This window comes from Mastigoproctus giganteus, chromosome 2 (genome assembly GCF_048544385.1).
Source record: "Mastigoproctus giganteus isolate SK-2022 chromosome 2, ASM4854438v1, whole genome shotgun sequence".
Taxonomy (NCBI): domain Eukaryota; kingdom Metazoa; phylum Arthropoda; class Arachnida; order Uropygi; family Thelyphonidae; genus Mastigoproctus; species Mastigoproctus giganteus.
The window spans coordinates 259,777,135-259,798,283 of NC_143576.1; the positions used below are offsets into that span (position 1 = coordinate 259,777,135).

The 21,149-nt window shown below is 38.4% G+C and overlaps 1 protein-coding gene across 1 annotated transcript in view; it reads left to right on the plus strand.

Annotated features, from left to right (window-relative positions):
• Vps35 (Vacuolar protein sorting 35) overlaps positions 1 to 21,149 on the plus strand; it is a 298,912-nt gene that overhangs the window by 245,495 nt on the left and 32,268 nt on the right. The window contains exon 14 of the mRNA XM_090389880.1: positions 3,724 to 3,867. Coding sequence (XP_090246006.1) covers positions 3,724 to 3,867 — 144 coding nt within the window. The remainder of the gene's footprint in view (positions 1 to 3,723; positions 3,868 to 21,149) is intronic.

Here is a 21,149-nt window from a genome sequence, read left to right on the forward strand (position 1 = left end):
AAGACAGATGTAGGATAGATGTGTGGAAATTTGCCTTTAGCCAGCGTGTGTTTGGTTGGTGGAACAGACTTCCATTCCTTGTCGTGGAAGTTGATAGCCTAAATAAGTTTAAGGCTCAGCTGGACAGGTATTTCGAAAGAACACAGTGGTAAAGTGGAAGTGGGTTTTTTTTTTTTTTTTTTTTTTTTGGCTGATGCTGCATAAGCTTGCTTTCTTGCATTAAATGCCTCTATAATGCTAATACTTTATTCCACAATCCACTTTAAAATCTTGTCCTTTATCTAAACCTTGCTTTTCCAATAAATGTGCTAAGGTTGTTCAAGACGTTGCATATCATAATTGGCTTGTTTCTAATTCTTCAGTTTCATTTTCTGCCTACACCAAAGCTCGCAACAATTGTAAAGCAGTTATTAATCAGTCCAAAGTAGAGTTTGAACACAGGCTAAGAGTAGAAAACTTACTTCTTGCTCTAATGGTAGCCAAGCATTCTAGTCTCTTGCCAAAGCTATTGGCTGCAACCTTTTCCCATCTCTGCTCCCACCTCTGTCAAAACCAGATGGTTCTGTTGTCACTTCAGTCAAGGATTGAGCTGACCTCCTAGCATCCCATTTATCTTCCAACTCATGTATTAATGATCTTGGAAAAACACCTCCCACCATTTTCAACACACTCCATTCAAAAGGATATCAGAAGGATTTTAACGAATCTTGATGCTAAGAAAGCTCCAGGTCCTGACAGTATTTCTCCACTTATTCTCAAAACCTGTGCTCCTGAACTTACTCCTGTTCTTTGCCACCTTTTTTCACTTTCTTTTTCCAAAGGTGTTTTTCCTTCTGCTTGGAAATTTGCCATATTTAGCCAGTTCCTAAAAAGGGTGACAAATCCCTCCCCGGCGCCTCCGTAGCTAGGTGGGCAGGAGCAGCAGTGCGTAGCACACGCTTCTTGATCAGACCGGGGTTCAAGCCCGTGACCACCAAATACGGAGGATGCGGAAAGGTCAGGAAATGACTACCGCATATCCCCGAAGCAATATGGCCTTAGTTGCTAATGCTCCTAAAATCCAAATAACAACAACAACAAATCCCTCCCATCCAATTATCATCCTATTGCAATTACTTCTACTCTTTCTAAAGTAATGGAGAAATCAATTAACCGCCAATTCTTAAACTACCTATAAACCTTTCGTCTGATCAACGATCGTCAGTATGGATTCCGTCAGTGTCGATCCACTGGTGATATTCTGGCTTATGTTACCCATTTATTGACAAATTCAATGGAAAAGTTTGGTAAAACACAAGCAGTTTTTCATGACATCTCAAAGGCTTTCAATTGTGTTTACCATAAAGGTTTTCTAAACAAGCTTCCATTTTATGGTTTGCTTTTTGTAATTGGTTATCCAGTTTTCTCTCTGTCTTCTAACTTCTCCACTAATGCTGGTGTCCTCCAATGTTCAGTTCTTTCCCCCCACTCTTTTCCTCTTGTATATTAATGACCCTCTTCCATTGACTGGAAATCCTATCCATAGTTTTGCTGATGATAGCACATTGCATTCCACTTTCCATTTTGAGAAACCTTGCCTTGCTCAATCAGCTTCAACTTTTTGAATAACCGCTACAAATTCCTTAAATGCCAATCTCCAGGTAATTCTCCAGTGGGCAAAGACTACTTAGTTGATTTCAATCCTTCTAAAACTCAGTCTTGTCTTATATCTCGCAAAAGGATTCTTCTGCTCCTATGCTTATCTTTGGTGACACTCTGAATTCTAGGTAAGATGATATATCTCTTTTGGGGATTACCCTGACTTCTAATCTCTCTTGGCACAAGCATATTACAAATATTGTTTCCTCTGCATATAAAAAACTTGGTTTTATCTTTCCCTCTCGGCGTTACTTTTCTTCCAAACAGCTGTTCACTCTCCACAAATCGCAAATCCACCCTACCATGGAATATTGTTCCCGCATCTGGGGTGGTGTCCCCAAACCTCTCTCAGGCTTCTTGATTCCGTTCAGAAGAGAGCAGTTAGGTTAATTAATGATTCATCTGTAACAGTGTCTCTCCACTCACTGTCTCATAGACGCAGTTTCTGCTGTATGCCTTTTCTACAGATAGTTCCATGGGCACTGTTCTTCTGAATTGTCTTCTATAATTCCTGCTCTCTCTTTCAAAACAGTCCGAACACGTGCAGCCAACATCCATTTACTGTCCAACTTCAAACTCACAGAACCAACTTTTCATCTTCCTCGTTTATTCATTCAACTACCGTTTTCTGGAACAACCTTCCTTCATACGTATTTCCTTAAAATTTAAGTCTACAGAAGTTCAAGTCTAATGTCAACAAATATCTTCTTTTGTCTTCCCAACCTCCATCCCAATCACGGTACTAAGTACTATTTGTTCTAATACTTCTCGTGTTTGGGGTTTTCATTTAAAAAAAAAAAACGCTATACAGTGATTAGAACTTATACAAAAGGTTCTAATCACAATCTGTGTGATTAGAGCTACTTCAAGTTACTTTTTTTTATCATAATTAAAACTACTTTCTGTTACCATGTAGGAACCCTACTAGTTATGTGACATAATATTTGTGCCAAATCACCACTATGAAAACTTTAGTTTTCGTAGTGGTGATTTGGCACAAAGTAGTAGTGACTTACAAAAATTTCGTAGTGGTGACTTACAAAAATCTCTAGCTAAATTTAAAAATAAGCTAGCAAGTGTGACTAGGACTATTAAAACTATTTGTTGAGCATGAATTAATATGTTAATTAAATTTTAAAAAAAGGCAATATTTTCCAAAAAACTTATCCATTTTCCCAAGAACTCAGAATTCTTCATCTGCACAGTTTATTCTCTTTAAGTAAGTTACTCAGGCTACTGTTTAGTGTTTGGCAGAATATATGTTTGGAGAATTTTGGAGAGCAAGTTCCTGAACACCAGTAACTGGCTCCCCATAATTCAGTTACAGATTTTGGAATTGGCAAATGAGATTGGCTTCAACGAAGTAGATCCTGGGAGCACAGGATTCTGACCCAATCCTTGTTAGGTCAGAATCCTTTTTAGGTCAAAGTCAGAATTCTAATCAAAGAAGGACTGAATTGATGTAACAAAAGGTGAAAATGCTGGAGGAAGATAAAATGCAACTAGCACTATGATTATTAAAACAGCTCCTCATGGCAAGAAAGGGGTGGCTATTTTAATTTAAGATAACTTCATTGGTGAATGGAGTGGCAGGTTCATTCAAGGATTGAGTGATGTTTTGCTTGCTGTAATAAACTGTATGAAGAGAAGAAGCAAATTTCAGTTGGAATCTCCTCTCTTCAATCTTCTCTGGCTTAAAATCTCTCTCCCTCATTGAAATTAAAATCTCTATCTCTACCTTCAGTTGACTTCAGTCCTTGGCTTTTTAAAAGATGAATAATTTGGTAAGAATAATACAGTAAGTAAATAATAAATTCTTTCATTTAGAGTTTATATATGTGTGTATTCTTATGGCTTTGCCGTTTTAATATTGATTTGTTTAATTTGTGTACATAATGAGTTAAGTCCCAAAATTTGACCATGGGACCACATCTCCCCATTATAACTTATAAATGTAGAAAAAAAAATTGTCTACTTTGTTGTCTCGATAACATCACGTTCTCAGGAATACATCACTGACATAAATCAGAGACTACCTGTGTTGCACAGATCTTTTGTTTATAATATTTTTTTTTATTTTCACAGATGCATGACGGTAAAAGAGTTATGGAATGCTTGAAGAAGGGTTTACGAACAGCCAATCAGTGCATGGATTCAAGTGTTCAAGTACAACTATTTGTTGAACTGCTGAATCATTATATTTATTTTTATGAGAAAGGAAATGATCAGGTTAGTTATTAACCATTTTAATAATATAAATATCAAATGTAAACAGCAAGAAAATTGCTTCTGATCATAACAAAATGTATGTATACTGTTCTACCATTAATATCCAGACACCTGGATATCTATAAATTACCTTTATTTACAAGAAAACGTGCCTTAAGATGTGTGTTTTAATCTGTAGGTGTTAGCATGAACCAACACAAGCTCAGCAGAAAGGAAGAAGGGTTGTGCTTTTATGATCAGAAAGTGTATAGATTTTAGAAAAGTATATATATATCCATTAGATAAGAAACATCATATGAGTAATAAATTGAATTAGTCTGGTGTGATATAGAGAGAGTAACAACAAAACTAGATTAAGAATAAGAGTATGAATGTGTTCAGTACAATGATCAGCTATATGGCAACTGGAGTGGAAAAGTTAATCAGTTTCTTGTTGTGGGGGTCCTTTAACTATTCAGATGTAAGCTGGGACTTGTGGATAGAACAGTTACCCGATATAGTGGTCAGTTTTTGGATCATTTAGTCCAGTGATCAGCAGCCAATATGGCTGATTTTTGTGTGATTTTTGTGTGCTTTGCAGAATGTAGTAGTAGTAGTAGTAGTAGTGGCACTTGATGCAAGAAAGCAAGTGTAGGAGCTTATGCAGCATCAGCCAAAAAAAAAAAAAAAAAATCACACCATACCCTCCAAATGCCTGTCCAGTTCCTCCTTAAATTTATTTAACCTATCAACTTCCACAACGACAGATGGAAGTTTGTTCCAGCAATTAACCACCCGCTGGCTAAAGGCAAATTTCCGCACATCTATTCTACATCTATCCTTTCTTAATTTGAACTTATGTCCCCGTAGGTTCGTATTCTGAACAAGTGGGAGGATCCCATCAGAATTCAGCGTGCTCAACCCATTCAAGGCCTTATAGACCTCAATCAGATCACCGTGCAGGTGCCTAGTCTCCAGCCACTGCAATTTGCAGAACTTAAGCCTCTCTTGGTAAGAGGATCCCTTCATTCCCCTCACCAATCGTGTTGCTCTTCTCTGTACACGCTCAAGCAAATCTACATCCTTCCTAAAATGAGGCCTCCAGACCTGTACGCAGTACTCAAGGCGTGGCCTGACCATTGCCTTATACAGAGGGACAATCACCTCCTTTTCCCTGCTAGCAAAATTCCTATATATCATTGACAAAACCCCATGACCTGCCCTAGCAGCCTGTCTACATTGCTCAGAAAACTTCATATCTGACTGCACAATTACTCCCAGGTCTTTTTCATTTTCTACCACCTTAAGTGTAGTACCACACAGTTGGTACGTTTCTCTGGGGTTACTTCTACCCATATGCAGTACTTTGCATTTGTCAAGGTTAAACTTCAGTTGCCACTTCTTAGCCCATCTGCCCAAATTATCTAGATCCTGTTGCAGTAGCACACTGCCATTACTGTCATTAACAACCCTGCCAACCTTCGTGTCATCTGCAAACTTCGACATTAAGCCTGATATACCTTCATCAATATCATTGATAAATATACAAAACAACAGTGGACCCAACACCGAACCCTGTGGGACTCCACTAATAACATTAGTCCACGAAGAGCAGCACCCATTGATTACCACCCTCTGTCTTCTCCCACTTAACCATCCTTTTATCCATTGTAGCAACTTACCCTTAATACCATTCTGCTCCAATTTGTACAGTAGTCTTCCATGCGCAACAGTGTCAAAAGCTTTCCTGAAATCCAAGTATATGATATCAAAATTATTTTTTGCATCCAGTTCCTTTGTGACCACATCATAATAACCAATCAAATTTGTCAGACAAGACTTTCCCTTAACAAACCCATGCTGTGTCTGAATTATTGCTGCAGTCTTGTCTAGATGATCCTGCATTGCATCTTTAACCAGGGACTCCATTATTTTACCCGGAACAGAAGTTAAACTAACTGGTCTGTAATTACTCGTGTCACCCTTCGAACCTCCTTTGTGAATTGGGGATACATTTGCACATCTCCAGTCCGTGGGAACCTCCCCTGAATCCAAGGATGCTCTCATAATTATGGCTAAGGGTTTGCTTAGTTGCTTTGCCGCCTCCTTTAATATAACTGGATAGATCCCATCCACCCCGGGTGCCTTTCTTATGTTTAACTTCAACAATTTCTCCTCCACTTTGCTCTCAGTTATTACAAAATCATTAAGCACACTGCTACAATTTGATAACCTTCTTCCATTTTCAAACTGTAATAATTCCTCACGTGTGAATGTAGATGCAAAATACTCATTCAGTTTGTTTGCTATCTGAGCAGGATCATCAACAGTCGAACCATCGATGTCAAGTGGACCAATCATATTCATTCCCTTCCTTTTAGAGTTTATATAAGTAAAGAAATCCTTGCTGTTTTTCTTAGCATCTTTTGCCAAAGATTTCTCGTAATCCGCCTTTGCCTGCCAAACCTCCTTTGTGACCTGATTACAGACTAGCTTATATCTGCTACAGGCTTCTGCGTCGCCTGATAATTTATATGCATCCCATGCATTTTTCTTCTCTGACACGAGTCTCATTAGTTCATTTGATAACCATTTAGGCCTAAACCTTGAACAATATTTCTTCATCGGTATGAAAAGTCTAGTAGCTTCCACAATTAATTCCTTGAATGCTTCCCACTTAGAATTTACTGTTTGTAACATCGTCAGTTGATCCCACTGTACAGAATTTAAAAACTGTCTGAGACCACTGTACTCCCCTTTACGGAAGCAAAAACCCTTTCCTTTACCCCTGACGGTAGTTACCTCTTTGAGTAAATCCCACTTCAGCACACTGTGATCACTGCCACCTAGTGGTTCCTTTATCTGCAAATTCTTAATACACGAATGATCACTGCTGATAACCAGATCAAGAGTATTACTTTCTCTGGTTGCCTCTCGAACATGCTGCTGCAGAAAACAATCATCCAATAAATCCACAAAATTCTGACTAGTGTGTGAGTGACCAACCCACAAGTTCCAGTCAATATCTGGGAAGTTAAAATCCCCCGTTATAAGACATTCTGATTTACTGACCCACTCTATTTCTCTGTACAATTGTTCATTGTACTCATTCGAGTCATTAGGCCTATAACACACTCCTACTCTTATTTTTATACTCCTACTCTTATGTTTGACTAATAAACTAAAATTTTTGTTCATCTATGAAATTTGATAAACCAAAAATACAAAAACAGAGAAAATATCAAAAATAACAAAAAAATTTTTTTTAAATATCAAGAATAAATCATGTAAAACTGATATTATGAAACAAAAATGTAAAAGAGTAGAAATTGAATGCAACCCACTTCTGCCAAAAGGTTGCCAAACCTTTATGTAGATAACTGCTTTTAATATCAACTGATTCCACTGGTCAAGGATGCTACCAGGGGATAGTATTAGCTTAATTGCTACTGAAGACTCATCTCTTATTAAAAATCTTTGCGTTAAGAAGCCACAAGCTGGAAGCGACCAAAATATTTTGATATACAAGGAGAAGCCGATAAGTTTTCCTTTTGACTCATAATTTAGTAAACAATTCAGATAGTTTTAAAATTCAAAAAATTAATCTTTAGAATGTCCTCTATGCATGCACAACACTGAGACTTTGTAGCATAGCCAAAAGTCAGTCACTAGCCAAGTACATAGTAAATAGCTATTAGAATGAATGCTAGTGCAGTAGGTATGTCAACATGCTTAAAACAGCATGCTGTTACTGAATTCTTAACCATGGAGAAGGTAATTCCTGCTGAAATTTATTGGTGAATGAAGGTCATTTTTGGCAATGAATGTGTCGATGAAAGTACTGTGCATAGGTGAACAAAGAAATGTGGAGATAATGAATCAGGAACAGCTGATTTGAATGATAAACCTTTCATTGGAAGAGCAGTCAAACACAAAAAATGTTAGTGACATGATTTAACGTGATCGTCACATAACCTAAGGTCACATTGCTGCCGAGCTGAACATCTCAAAAGAAAAGTTGGACCACATTACTGGACTTCCTGGTGATCAAAAAATTTGTGCCACATGTGTTCCTTGAATGTTGACTGCTGCAGAGATGAAGGCTGAAAGAGTTCAGCTTTCTCAGCAGTTGTTGACCAGGTACTGCAAAGAAGGGAACGTATTTCTGTATGTAATCATTATAGGAAATGAGACATGGATCCACCATTTTGATCCTGAAGAGAAAAGGCAATCCATGTAATATTGTCACAGTGACTCCCTGTGATTAAAAAAGTTTAACATAAGCATCTGCCCAGAAAATTATAGTTACTGTGTTTTGGGATTTTCTTAAGAGGGAAAAAAAACATTCAACTCGCAGCAGTACATAGTGTATAGTGTTTACTGTCTTGCAGCACAAGGGCTCGCCCTTACTTTGTGTAGTATACTCTGTTTCATAGTACAAACTATATAAGGCCAGATATAATATAAGTTGTGTAGGCTGTATAGTGCATTGTGGGGTGGTAGTGGTGGTAGTAGTAGTGGCATGTGATGCAAGAAAGCAAATGTATGAGCTTATGCAGCATCAGCCAAAAAAAAAAAAAAAAAAAATCACACCATTCCCTCCAAATGCCTGTCCAGTTCCTCCTTAAATTTATTCAACCTATCAACTTCCACAACGACAGATGGAAGTTTGTTCCATCAATTAACCACCCGCTGGCTAAAGCCAAATTCCGCACAGCTATTCTACATCTGTCTTTTCTTAATTTGAATTTCTGCCCCCTTAGGTTCGTAATCCGAACAAGTGGAAGGATCCCATCAGAATTCAGCATGCTCAACCCATTCAAGGCCTTATATACCTCAATCAGATCACCGCGCAGGTGCCTAGTCTCCAGCCACTGCAATTTTCAGAACTTAAGCCTCTCTTGGTAAGAGTATCCCTTCATTCCCCTCACCAATCTTGTTGCCCTTCTCTGTACACGCTCAAGTAAATCTACATCCTTCCTAAAATGAGGCCTCCAGACCTGTACGCAGTACTCAAGGCGTGGCCTGACCATTGCCTTATACAGAGGGATAATCACCTCCTTTTCCCTGCTAGCAAAATACCTATATATCATTGACAAAACCCCATGAACTGCCCTGGCAGCCTGTCTTCATTGCTCAGAAAACTTCATATCTGCCTGCACAATTACTCCCAGGTCTTTTTCATTTTCTACCACCTTAAGTGTAGTACCACACAGTTGGTACGTTTCTCTGGGGTTACTTCTACCCATATGCAGTACTTTGCATTTGTCAAGGTTAAACTTCAGTTGCCACTTCTTAGCCCATCTGCCCAAATTATCTAGATCCTGTTGCAGTAGCACACTGCCATTACTGTCATTAACAACCCTGCCAACCTTTGTATCATCTGCAAACTTCGACATTAAGCCTGATATACCTTCATCAATATCATTGATAAATATACAAAACAACAGTGGACCTAACACCGAACCATGTGGGACTCCACTAATAACATTAGTCCAAGAAGAGCAGCACCCATTGATTACCACCCTCTGTCTTCTCGCACTTAACCATCCTTTTATCCATTGTAGCAACTTACCCTTAATACAATTCTGCTCCAATTTGTACAATAGTCTTCCATGCGCAACAGTGTCAAAAGCTTTCCTGAAATCCAAATATATGATATCAAAATTATTTTTTGCATCCAGTTCCTTTGTAACCACATCATAATATCCTATCAAATTTGTCAGACAAGACTTTCCCTTAACAAACCCATGCTGTGTCTGAATTATTGCTGCAGTCTTGTCTAGATGATCCTGCAATGAATCTTTAACCAGCGACTCCATTATTTTACCCAGAACAGAAGTTAAACTAACTGGTCTATAATTATTCGTGTCACCCTTCGATCCCCCTTTGTGAATTGGGGATACATTTGCACATCTCCAGTCCGTGGGAACCTCCCCTGAGTCCAAGGATGCACTCATAATTATGGCTAAGGGTTTGCTTAGTTGCTTTGCCGCCTCCTTTAATATAACTGGATAGATCCCATCCACCCTAGGTGCTTTTCTTACGTTTAACTTCAACAATTTCTCTTCCACTTTGCTTTCAGTTATTACAAAATCATTAAGTATCTTGCTACAATTTGATAACCTTCTGCCATTTTCAAACCTTAATAATTCCTCACGTGTGAATGTAGATGCAAAATACTCATTCAGTTTGTTTGCTATCTGAGCAGGATCATCAACAGTCGAACCATTGATGTCAAGTGGACCAATCAGATTCATCCCCTTCATTTTAGAGTTTATATAAGTAAAGAAATCCTTGCTGTTTTTCTTAGCATCCTTTGCCAAGGATTTCTCGTAATCTGCCTTCGCCTGCCGAACCTCCTTTGTGACCTGATTACAGATTAACTTATATCTACCATAGGCTTCTGAGTCGCTTGATAATTTATATGCATCCCATGCATTTTTCTTCTCTGTTATGAGTCTCATTAGTTCATTTGACAACCATTTAGGCCTAAACCTTGAACAATATTTCTTAATAGGTATGAAACTTTTAGTAGCTTCCACGATTAATTCCTTGAATGCTTCCCACTTAGAATTTACTGTTGGTAACATCGTCAGTTGATCCCACTGTACAGAATTTAAAAACTGTCGGAGACCACTGTACTCGCCTTTACGGAAGCAAAAACCCCTTTCCTTTACCCCTGATGGTAATTAAATCTTTAATTAAATCCCACGTCAGTACACTGTGATCTCTGCCGCCTAGTGGTTCTTTTATCTGCAAATTCATAATACATGAATGATCACTGCTGATAACCAGATCAAGAGTATTACTTTCTCTGGTTGGCTCTTCAACATGCTGCAGAAAACAATCATCCAATAAATCCACAAAAGTCTGACTAGTGTGTGAATGCCCAACCCACAAGTTCCAGTCAATATCTGGGAAGTTAAAATCCCCCATTATAAGACATTCCGATTTACTAGCCCACTCTGTTTCTCTGTACAATTGTTTATTGTACTCATTCAAGTCATTAGGCCTATAACACACTCCTACTCTAATTTTTGCTTTCGCAGTGCTTATGTCACACCAAACTGACTCAACAGTGCACTGTTCATCTATATCAACTGGATGCACTTCTTTTGATTTTATGTTTTTCTTTATTAACAGCATAACACCTCCTCCCTTCCTATCCTGTCTATCCTTTTTGTACCATTGTACTCCCCAAATTCCAGTTCGGCATTCCTTATATCTGTGTGACCCCACGTCTGATATCCCAACAATATCCGCCTTTGATGTCTTGACCAACACTTCAAATTCATCAAATTTATTTACTATACTTCTAGTATTGGTATACATGCAAGTATATGGGTTATGTTGTTCCTTTGGTTGCTTTGCCACAGGGTCTGCAGAAACGAGGGAAACCCCCCCCCCACCATTGCCAATCCAGCACCATGGTAAAGCTTGCCAGGTAGGCTCCCCCTCCAAAAAACATGTTGGGAAAAGACCTGGGAAGACAGTTTGAGTGGGGGTACAGTTGGAGGTGAAGAAGGTGGATGGTGGGAAGACCTGGAAACAAGTTAGAGACAGATTGGTGGGAAGACCTGGAAACAAGTTAGAGACAGATGGGTACTCCTGTGGTGGAAGCCTATTCTCCAAGGTGGGGGGAGAAACTGTTTACAGTAGTACATTGAGACACTAAAGAACCTAAGAAAGAAGGTGATTCGAATATACGCACTCCGTGACTGGATCACGATATTCATTGTACAGCAGTTCAATACGTAATAGTATTTGTTCTGGTCGCTTCATGCTAAGTGCTGTTTATGTTTGGCGTGTTTATATTTGTGTCATGTGCCTGACACAAATATAAACATTTGTACATTAGTAGAGGCATAAGATGCAAGAAAGCAAGCTTATGCAGCATCAGCCAAAAAAAAAAAAAAAAAATTCCACTTCACCCCTCCGTTCATTCGAAATACCTCTCCAGCTGAGCCTTCAATTTATTTAGGCTATCAACTTCCACAACAAGGGATGGAAGTCTGTTCCACCAACCGACTACCCGCTGGCTAAAGGCAAATTTCTGCACATCTATCCTACATCTGTCTTTCCTCAATTTGAATTTATGCCCTCTCAGGTGATTATTCTGAGCAAGAAGAAGAATCCCATCAGCATTGAGCATGCTCAAACCATTCAAGGCTTTATACATCTCTATCAGATCACCTCGCTGGTGCCTAGTCTCCAGACACTGTAATTTGCAAAACTTAAGCCTTTCTTAGTAAGAGCAACCCTTTGTTCCATTCACTAATCTTGTTACCCTTCTCTGTACTCGTTCCAGCATCTCTACATCCTTCTTGAAATGAGGCCTCCAAGCCTGTATACAGTACTCAAGGTGTGGCCTGATCATTGCCTTATACAAGGGAATAATCACCTCCTTATCCATATTTGCCATATAGTGCAAGGAAGTCACAGTCTTTTGCTGCACTGGCAAACAAACAAACAAAAAAACACAAAATAGAAATAAAATACAAATTATATGCTTCCCTCCTCATATAGGTAACTATCCAGTTGACATTTTGAATTTATTCAAAAACTGTTAGCCTCAACTACCTGCGAAGCAATTTTTCCAGCAATCAGTGACTTGTTGGCTAAAAGAAAACCCCTACAATCTAATCTAAACCTTAATCCCCTGTATTTTGAATTTATGGTGCCTAGTTCTGGAATTCTTTATAAGAATGAAAATTCCACCTTCATTCATTTTAATAATCCCTCTCAGAGCTTTATAAACCTCAATCAGGTCACTTCTGTGGTGCATGATTGGCAAGCTCTGTAGCCCACATAATCAGTCTTTCTTCGTACAGTCATCTTTTTGCCAATCCAGCTATTGAAGTTACCCATCTTTGGACCCTTTAAGAAGCTCAATGTCTTTTTTCAAATGAGGTCTCCATACTTGAACACAGTATTCCAATTGCCTTATACAGTTGGATTATGCCCTCCCTATCTGTAAAGGATATTGTTCCATAAATCATCGATAGGACACAATGGACTTCCCTGGCTGCTCATTTACACTGCTTACAAAACTTGATATCTGCCCATATCATAACTCCCACATCCCTTTCTTCCTCCACTATTTTTAATTAAACTCTACTAAGTGTATAATTTATTTTAGGGTGCTGCTATCCACAAGTGTAAGACCTTGCATTTTGCTACATTAAAACGTAGCTGCCACATTTCTGCCCATCTTTGAAGTCTTATCGTGGAATCCTGAAGGAATACTGCTGGGCACTTTTCATTAATGACTCTGCCAATCTTTACGTCTTCGGCAAATTTTTACATCATCCCTTCTATCCCTTCATCGATGTCATTTATGAATATCCATTAATCACAGCCCTCTGCCCTGCAGCAGTAATCCACTAATCCCAAACTTTTCAGCTAATACAGTAACCTCTCGTGAGGGACCTATCAAATGCTTTGCTAAAATTCAAATAAACTATGGCAAAATTGTTCTTTACATCCAGCTCATGAATGATTGTGTCAAAATAGCCCAATAAGTTAGTTAAACATGATTTTCCCTTAACAAAACCATTTTGTGTGTCCTTCAGAACACCATATCTATCAAAATGTTCCTGGGTTGCACTCTTCATCATTTCCTCTTAAGATTTTACCTACCAGTGAAGTCAAACTAACCAGTCTGTAGTTCTAACTTCACTCTTAGAACTGCCTTTATATTGGCGATACGTTGGCACTGGTCCAATCCAAAGCACTCTTGTGAGACCTTTGGATTGGAGAACCCCCCATAAATAAATTGAAGGTGCCCGCATAATTAACCTTAATGGTTCAATACACTCCCTGGCAGTCCCTCCTAGTACTATCGGGTATATGCCATCAACTCCAGGAGCCTTAATGGTCTTTATTCTAAAATATTTTTCTAATAAACAATCTGTAATTATGAAATCACTAATTCTTTTTTTGGCTCAGCCTCTTCTCAGCATAAAGGATCTTTCATTAGTAAAGATTAATGCAAAGTGTTTATTCAATTCATCTGCAGCATCAGCTAGGTTATCTAAGACTTTCCCACATACAGTACACAATGGTTCGATCTGATTAGCTTTCTTTTTCGCGATATTCACATATGTGAAAAATTCTTGTCCCCATTCTTTCCTCTCTTAGCCAATGCCTTCTCATATATAGTCTTGCCTCCCTAACCATATTTGTGTTGCTATTACAGATCAACTTGTACCTGTTGTAGGCTTCCATGCTTTTCATCACTTTGTAACTATCCCATGCTATCTTTTTCCGCTCTATTTGACTGCTCAGCTCAGCAATTGTCCATTTCTGCATCTTCCTACTGCAATATTTTCATAATTGTTTATATGCGTTCATGGCTTCTGCATTAAAAATATTCTGCATTTGCATTAAAAATATTCCATAATTCAAATGTATTTGCCCACACTCGGCAATCCACCCAATTAATGGTTGCCATATAGCACCTTAAACTGTCAAATTCCCCTCTTCAGAAGTTAAAGCCTGTGCCTTTTCCTTTAACTACTGCAATATCTTTCTTCATTTTCCAACTGACAATTGTGTGATCACTTCCCGACAGATGTTGAAAAGAATTTGAACATCTTTTCTCCCCTTCCTCTCCCCTAGAATTTACTATTCCCTATACCATTTGCTTGTCTATACTTTTTCATGCACTTCACATACATTTGTATTATACTCCACATTACACTTTTATAAATTTGTATATATTTGTATTTATTTTAATTTACATTTTTTACACTGCATAGGGATTGTCTACTAGTATTACGATAAAAGGCCGCATATTTGCCCCCCCCCCCTTTCCAATACTACAGACAAGTTTGGAAACGCAGTGTGCGATACATAGTCAGGAGTAGTCCCCTGGTGAATTTCCTGGCTATGTATCATTTTTTTCATCCACTATATTCAGACGCCTCATATTTGTACATATATATATATATTTTTTTTTTTTTTTTTTTTTTTCACCTCAGTCCCAGTTCATTTTTGCACTATGTTTTTCAAATTCTTTCACCTGTTTAACCACTACTTCACTTCCACTTTCTACTATCTCTTAAACTTCTCTTAGTTCTGACACCTTGTGGACTTTTCATTTCCATTTTCACAGACACTTTATTTATTCTACAAACCACACATTATTTATATCCTTTTGCTTCCTCTACTGCTGCACTGCATGTTTTGGAGCATTAGACATACTATAACTTTTGTTATTTTCCTTTTTCTCCTTATTTTGTTTCTTAACTGTTATTTATTACTAAATATATATATATATATATTATGTGTGTGTGTGTGGTTTGCAACATAGTGTCTGTGAAAAATGGAAATGAAAAATACATAAAGTGCTTGAACTAAGAGAAGTTTAAGGGATAGTAGAAACTGGAAGTGAAGTAGTGATGAAAAAGTGAAAGAATTTGAAAACCCTAGTACAAAAATGAACTAGGACTGAGGAAGCAAACAATATACAAAAATAATTTTATACAAATAAATAACACAGTATTCTGATATGGGGGGGACAATTTTTCCCCTTGCAATTTTGCAAGGGGTCGAATCAACTGATGGCAAATATGCAAAATCTGAAAACAGAAAATGAAAAGATGATACCTAGTCAGGAATTTCATCAGGAGACTACTCCTGACCATGTATCAGGCACTGCATTTCCAATTGTCTATAGTATTACTATTGAATACACCATGAATTGTCAAACTAATAGAGCAAGCTTATCTGCGAAAAGATCTAAACCTCCCAAGCACTTCCTAATTCATTTTACAAATATACGTGGTCTCAGATCTAATCTCAACGATGTCCATTTCCACTTGCAGTCGGCCAAACCCCATGTACTTTTTCTGACAGAATCTCAGTTATTGGTTGATTCAACTACTGCTCATCTCAGATGCCCAAATTATTTCAGTATGATTCCTTTCGCCTCAAAGGTGGTACTTGTGCATATGTCCGTTCCCCTGTATTCCCTGCAATTTGGAATCTCCTCTCTTTGATCTTCTCTGGCTTAAAATCTCTCTACCTCTGTTGTCTCTACCGTTCTCCCAACTCCACTAATCACTTGGAGCTCTTTCACTTCTTCTCTTTGCAACTTGACTTTCTCCAGTCCAACTTTCCTAACAGTGAGGCAATTTTCCTTGGTGATTTTAATGTTCACAACTCCAGCTGGCTTCCGTTTTCTAGTCACACCGACCCAGCAGGTCGAGATGCCGAGGCTTTTGCAATTACTAATGACCTAGCACAGATTGTTCATTTACCTACAAGAATACCGAACAATCCTAATCATACAGCCAATACGCTTGATCTTTTTCTCACAAGCAACTCTTCTAAGTACACGGTCGAAGTGAGAGGTCCTTCAGGCACTTCAGATCACAATTTGGTGATTGTCTCTTCTCCAATGGAACCTTTATCTCATGGCTATTCCCAACCTTGTGTCGTTTGGCATTACAAGAATGCAAAATGGGATGATCTGCGAGACTTCTTTTCTTCTTTTCCTTGGTCGGATTATTGTTTCAAAACTCCTGATGTCAACGTTTGCTCAGATCGTGTCAGTGAAATTATTCTTGCAGGAATGGAATCCTTTATCCCACACTCCACTTTAAAATCTCGTCCTTTATCTAAACCTTGGTTTTCCAATAAATGTGCTAAGGCTGTCCAAGAGAAGAATGTTGCATATCGTAATTGGCTTGTTTCTAATTCTTCAGTTTCATTTTCTGCCTACACCAAAGCTCGCAACAATTGTAAAGCAGTTATTAATCAGTCCAAACTAGAGTTTGAACACGCCAAGAGTAGAAAACTTGCTTCTTGCCCTAATGGTAGCCGAGCATTCTAGTCTCTTGCCAAAGCTATTGGCCGCAACTTTTGCCCATCTCTGCTCCCAACTCTGTCCAAACCAGATGGTCTGTTGTCACTTCAGCCAAGGATAAAGCTGACCTGCTAGCATCCCATTTTTCTTCCAGCTCATGTATTAATGATCTTTTTAATACATCCCATTTTTCTTCCAGCTCATGTATTAATGAATGGAGTGTGTTGGGAATGGTGGGAAGTAAAACACCTCCCACCATTCCAAACACACTCCATTCAATGCCTCCTGTGGTCTTCCGTCAAAAGGATATCAGAAGGATTTTGATGAATCTTGATGCTAAGCAAGCTCCAGGTGCTGATGGTATTTCTCCACTTGTTCTCAAAACCTGTGATCCTGAACTTACTCCTATTCTTTGATGCCTTTTTTCACTTTCTTATTCCAAAGGTGTTTTTCCTTCTGCTTGGAAATTTCCTAATATCCAGCCAGTTCTTAAAAAGTAATACAAATCCCTCCCATCCAATTATCATCCCATTGCAATTACTTCTACTCTTTCTAAAGTAATGGAGAAATCAATTAACCCACCAACTCTTAAACTACCTAGAAACCTTCCATCTGATCAACGATCGCCAGTATGGATTCCGTCAGTGTCGATCCACTGGTGATATTCTGGCTTATGTTACCCATTTATGGACTAATTCAATGGAAAGGTTCGGTGAAGCACAAGTAGTTGCTCTTGACATCTCAAAGGCTTTTGATCGTGTTTGGCATAAAGGTCTTCTAAACAAGCTTCCATCTTATGGTTTGCCAGCTGTTTTTAGTAATTGGTTATCCAGTTTTCTCTGTGATCGCTCACTGAAGGTGATGGTAGATGGCTCTCTGTCTTCTAACTTCTCTACTAATGCCGGTGTCCCTCAAGGTTCAGTTCTCTACCCCACTCTTTTCCTCTTGTATATTAATGACCTTCTTCCATTGACTGGAAATCCTATTCATAGTTTTTCTGATAATAACACATTGCATTCCACTTTCCATTTTGAGAAACCTTGTCCTGCTCAATCAGCTTCAATTTCTCGAAAATCTGCTACCAATTCCTTAAATGCAGATCTTCAGGTAATTCTCCAGTGGGGCAAAGACAACTTAGTTGATTTCAACCCTTCTAAAACTCAGTCTTGTCTTGTATCTCACAAAAAGGATTTTTCTGCTCCTATGCTTATCTTTAGTGACACTCTGATTTCTAGGCAAAATGATATATCTCTTTTGGGGATTACCCTGACTTCTAATCTCTCTTGGCACAAGCATATTACAAATATTGTTTCCTCTGCATATAAAAAAACTTGGTTTTATCTTTCCCTCTCAGTTACTTTTCTTCCAAACAGCTGCTCACTCTGTATAAATCGCAAATCCGCCCTGCTATGGAATATCATTCCCACATCTGGGGGTGGTGCCCCCAAAACCCTCTCTAAGGCTTCTTGATTCCATTCAGAAGAGGGCAGTTAGGTTAATTAATGATTCATCTCTAACAGAGTCTCTCCACTCGCTTTCTCATAGACATACTGTTTCTGCTGCATGCTTCTTCTATGAGGATACTTCCATGGGCACTGTTCTTCTGAATTGGCTTCTATAATTCCCACTCTGTCTTTCAAAACAATCCGAACAAGTGCTGCCACTAGCCAACATCCATTTACTGTCCAACTTCAAACCCACAGAACCAACTTTTCATCTTTCTCATTTATTCATTCAACTGCCATTCTCTGGAACAACCTTCCTTCATATGTATTTCCCGAAAATTAGTCTACAGAAGTTCAAGTCCAGTGTCAACAAATATCTTCTTTCGTCTTCTCAACCCCCAACCCAAGCACGGTGCTAATAGGTTCTAATACCTCTCATGTTTGTGGTTCACATAAAAAAAAAAAAAAAAATTAGAAAAAAGGTGTGAGCAAATATGCTGCCTTTATCGTAATACTAACAGACAATGTAGTTCCTACGCAGTGTAAAAATTAAGTTAATAATGTAATTTTTAAATTTAATCCAAATTTACAAAAGTGTAATGTGAAATATAATACAAATGTTTGTACTGTGCTAAAGGGATGAAAAGTAATTAAATTAACATGTTTAAAAAATGTAAAAATTCAAATATACAGCAGAGAAATTTGATCAAGAAGTGTGGACTAGTAAATGGTATAGGGAATGGTAAAATTCTTGAGGTGGGGAAGGGGAGAAAAAGACGGTCAAAAGAAGGCGAAAATAGCGATAGGATGCAGGATACTCTGAGCATGTATATATATATTTCTCCCTCGGCAATTTAGTGCATGACAGTTTGGTGTATATGACAAATAAAAACAGTTGGCGGCTACCACAATTAGATGAGTAAAATGGTTCAGTGAATACTTTAGGAGAATTCGGTGTATTAGCATTAGTAGAGGTATATGATGCAAGAAAGCAAGCTTATTCAGGATCAGCCAAAAAAAAAAAAAAAAAAAACACACCACTCCCATTTCACCCCTCCGTTCGTTTGAAATACCTGTCCAGTTGAGCCTTAAATTTGTTTAGTTTATCAACTTCAACAACAAGTGATGGAAGTCGGTTCCACCAACCAACCACCCACTGGCCAAAGGCAAATTTACGCACATCTATCCGACATCCGTCCTTCCCTCAATTTGAATTTATGCCCTCTGAGGTGATTATTCTGAGCAAGATGAAGAATCCCATTGGCATTGAGCATGCTCAAACCATTCAAAGCCTTATACACCTCTATCATATCACCTCGCCGGTGCCTAGTTTCCAGAGTGGGAGTTTGAGGTTAGCCTGTGCGGACATTGTACCTTAAAGCTCTTCAAACAGAGAAGTTTTTCCTGATTTATTTTCTGCTTTATTAGTTTAAATTGTCATATTAACTTATTTTCTAGAGTAGCTTTATATTCCTAGTTACGATACTTAGTTTAAAGTTTAACTTAGACAGAGATTTTGTAGATATTACTTAGTATCGGTAACGGTATCAAATCCACGTGTCACAAACCAAATTTTTTTTTAACCAAATTTAGTCGATTTATTAACCAACTGTTATATCAAATTATCTTCTATAAGTAGATTATCTTCTTCTAAATAATTTATTAACCAACTGTTATATCAAATTATCTTCTATAAGTAGATTATCTTCTTCTATCTCATTCTAAATTGAGATAGCGAGATTTGGAAGCTAATCAATACTTACGAGTCCGTAGAAATACCGTTCGTGAATTCCCGCCATTTTTACACGATAGCATAAGCTTAGTGTCGTATAGTGCATAATATAATATTGTCAATTAATCAGTAAATCTATTAATCTTGATAAACTTTATTGTCAATTAAATTGTACTTTTAACTCTGTATATATATATATATATATATATAACGACTTAATCGTAACAAATAATTAATACATAACTATAGTGGTGCACGTGATACGGAAGTTGTATAAAGGGAACTCGTAGAAAACACTAGATACCGAAAAAAAAATATATATAACATAACTGTTTTGGGATATAACTTAAGCATTTAATTTTTGTTTTGAATTTTATTGAATTAAATCGGAATCATGACTCTGACCAGAGCAGCAAAGCAAAAGGCTCAAGCTAATGGGAGTGCTGTGGTTCAGGGAGAACTGAGGGGGGCAGTTGCCCTCTGAATCACAGTCTATTAAAATGCACTGTTTGCTTGATGTTTGCGGAGCAGTCGGGTACGGGACATGATACTGCCAAGGGGGATGTCTTTGTGTGTGCACGATGTAAGGAGTGCAAGGAAATCAGGCGACAACTCAGCGTTGTTATGGGCCTTTATGAGAGCTTGAAGGACAGGGTGGATGCCCTCGAAGGTAATAAATTGAGGGGCCCATCAAGCTCTCAGCTGCCCACATCAACGCCAGAGCTTGCACTTGGTCATCAGGCAACACAGAAGCAGCCCCCTAGGCAGAATGCGCTGGTCCCACAGGAACTAGTAGTTGTTGGTGACTCTATTGTCAGGGAAACGGGGAACATACTTTGTAAAAAGGATAGGTGGAATAGGACCAAGGTATGTCTGCCAGGGGCAAAGGTTGATGACGTTGTAGAGCGGATATCATCTTTTAAGGGCACAAAAGGTGATATAGTTGTACACGTTGGCACTAATGATATTAAGAGTAGGAGACCGGCGGAATTACTTAGCAAGTACAGGTCACTGTTGAAAAAAAGCCGTTAATTAGGGTTGAACTTGAAAGTGTCTGCAATTCTGCCCAGACACGATAGGAGGGAGTATATGATGAGAGCCTTGTCGATCAATTCGGCCCTGGAGGGATTGTGCAAGGCTCAAGGGGTAGAATTTTTTTCAGCCTGGACTGTACTTGTTAACAGGAGAGATTGCTTCTACAGGGATGGGATACACTTAAATAGAAAGGGTGCAAGAATTTTTGCTGATACTGTCGAGGCAGTGTTAGGTGGGTCGGAAAACTGCTAGTTGGGGGGGATACAAGGACTAATAG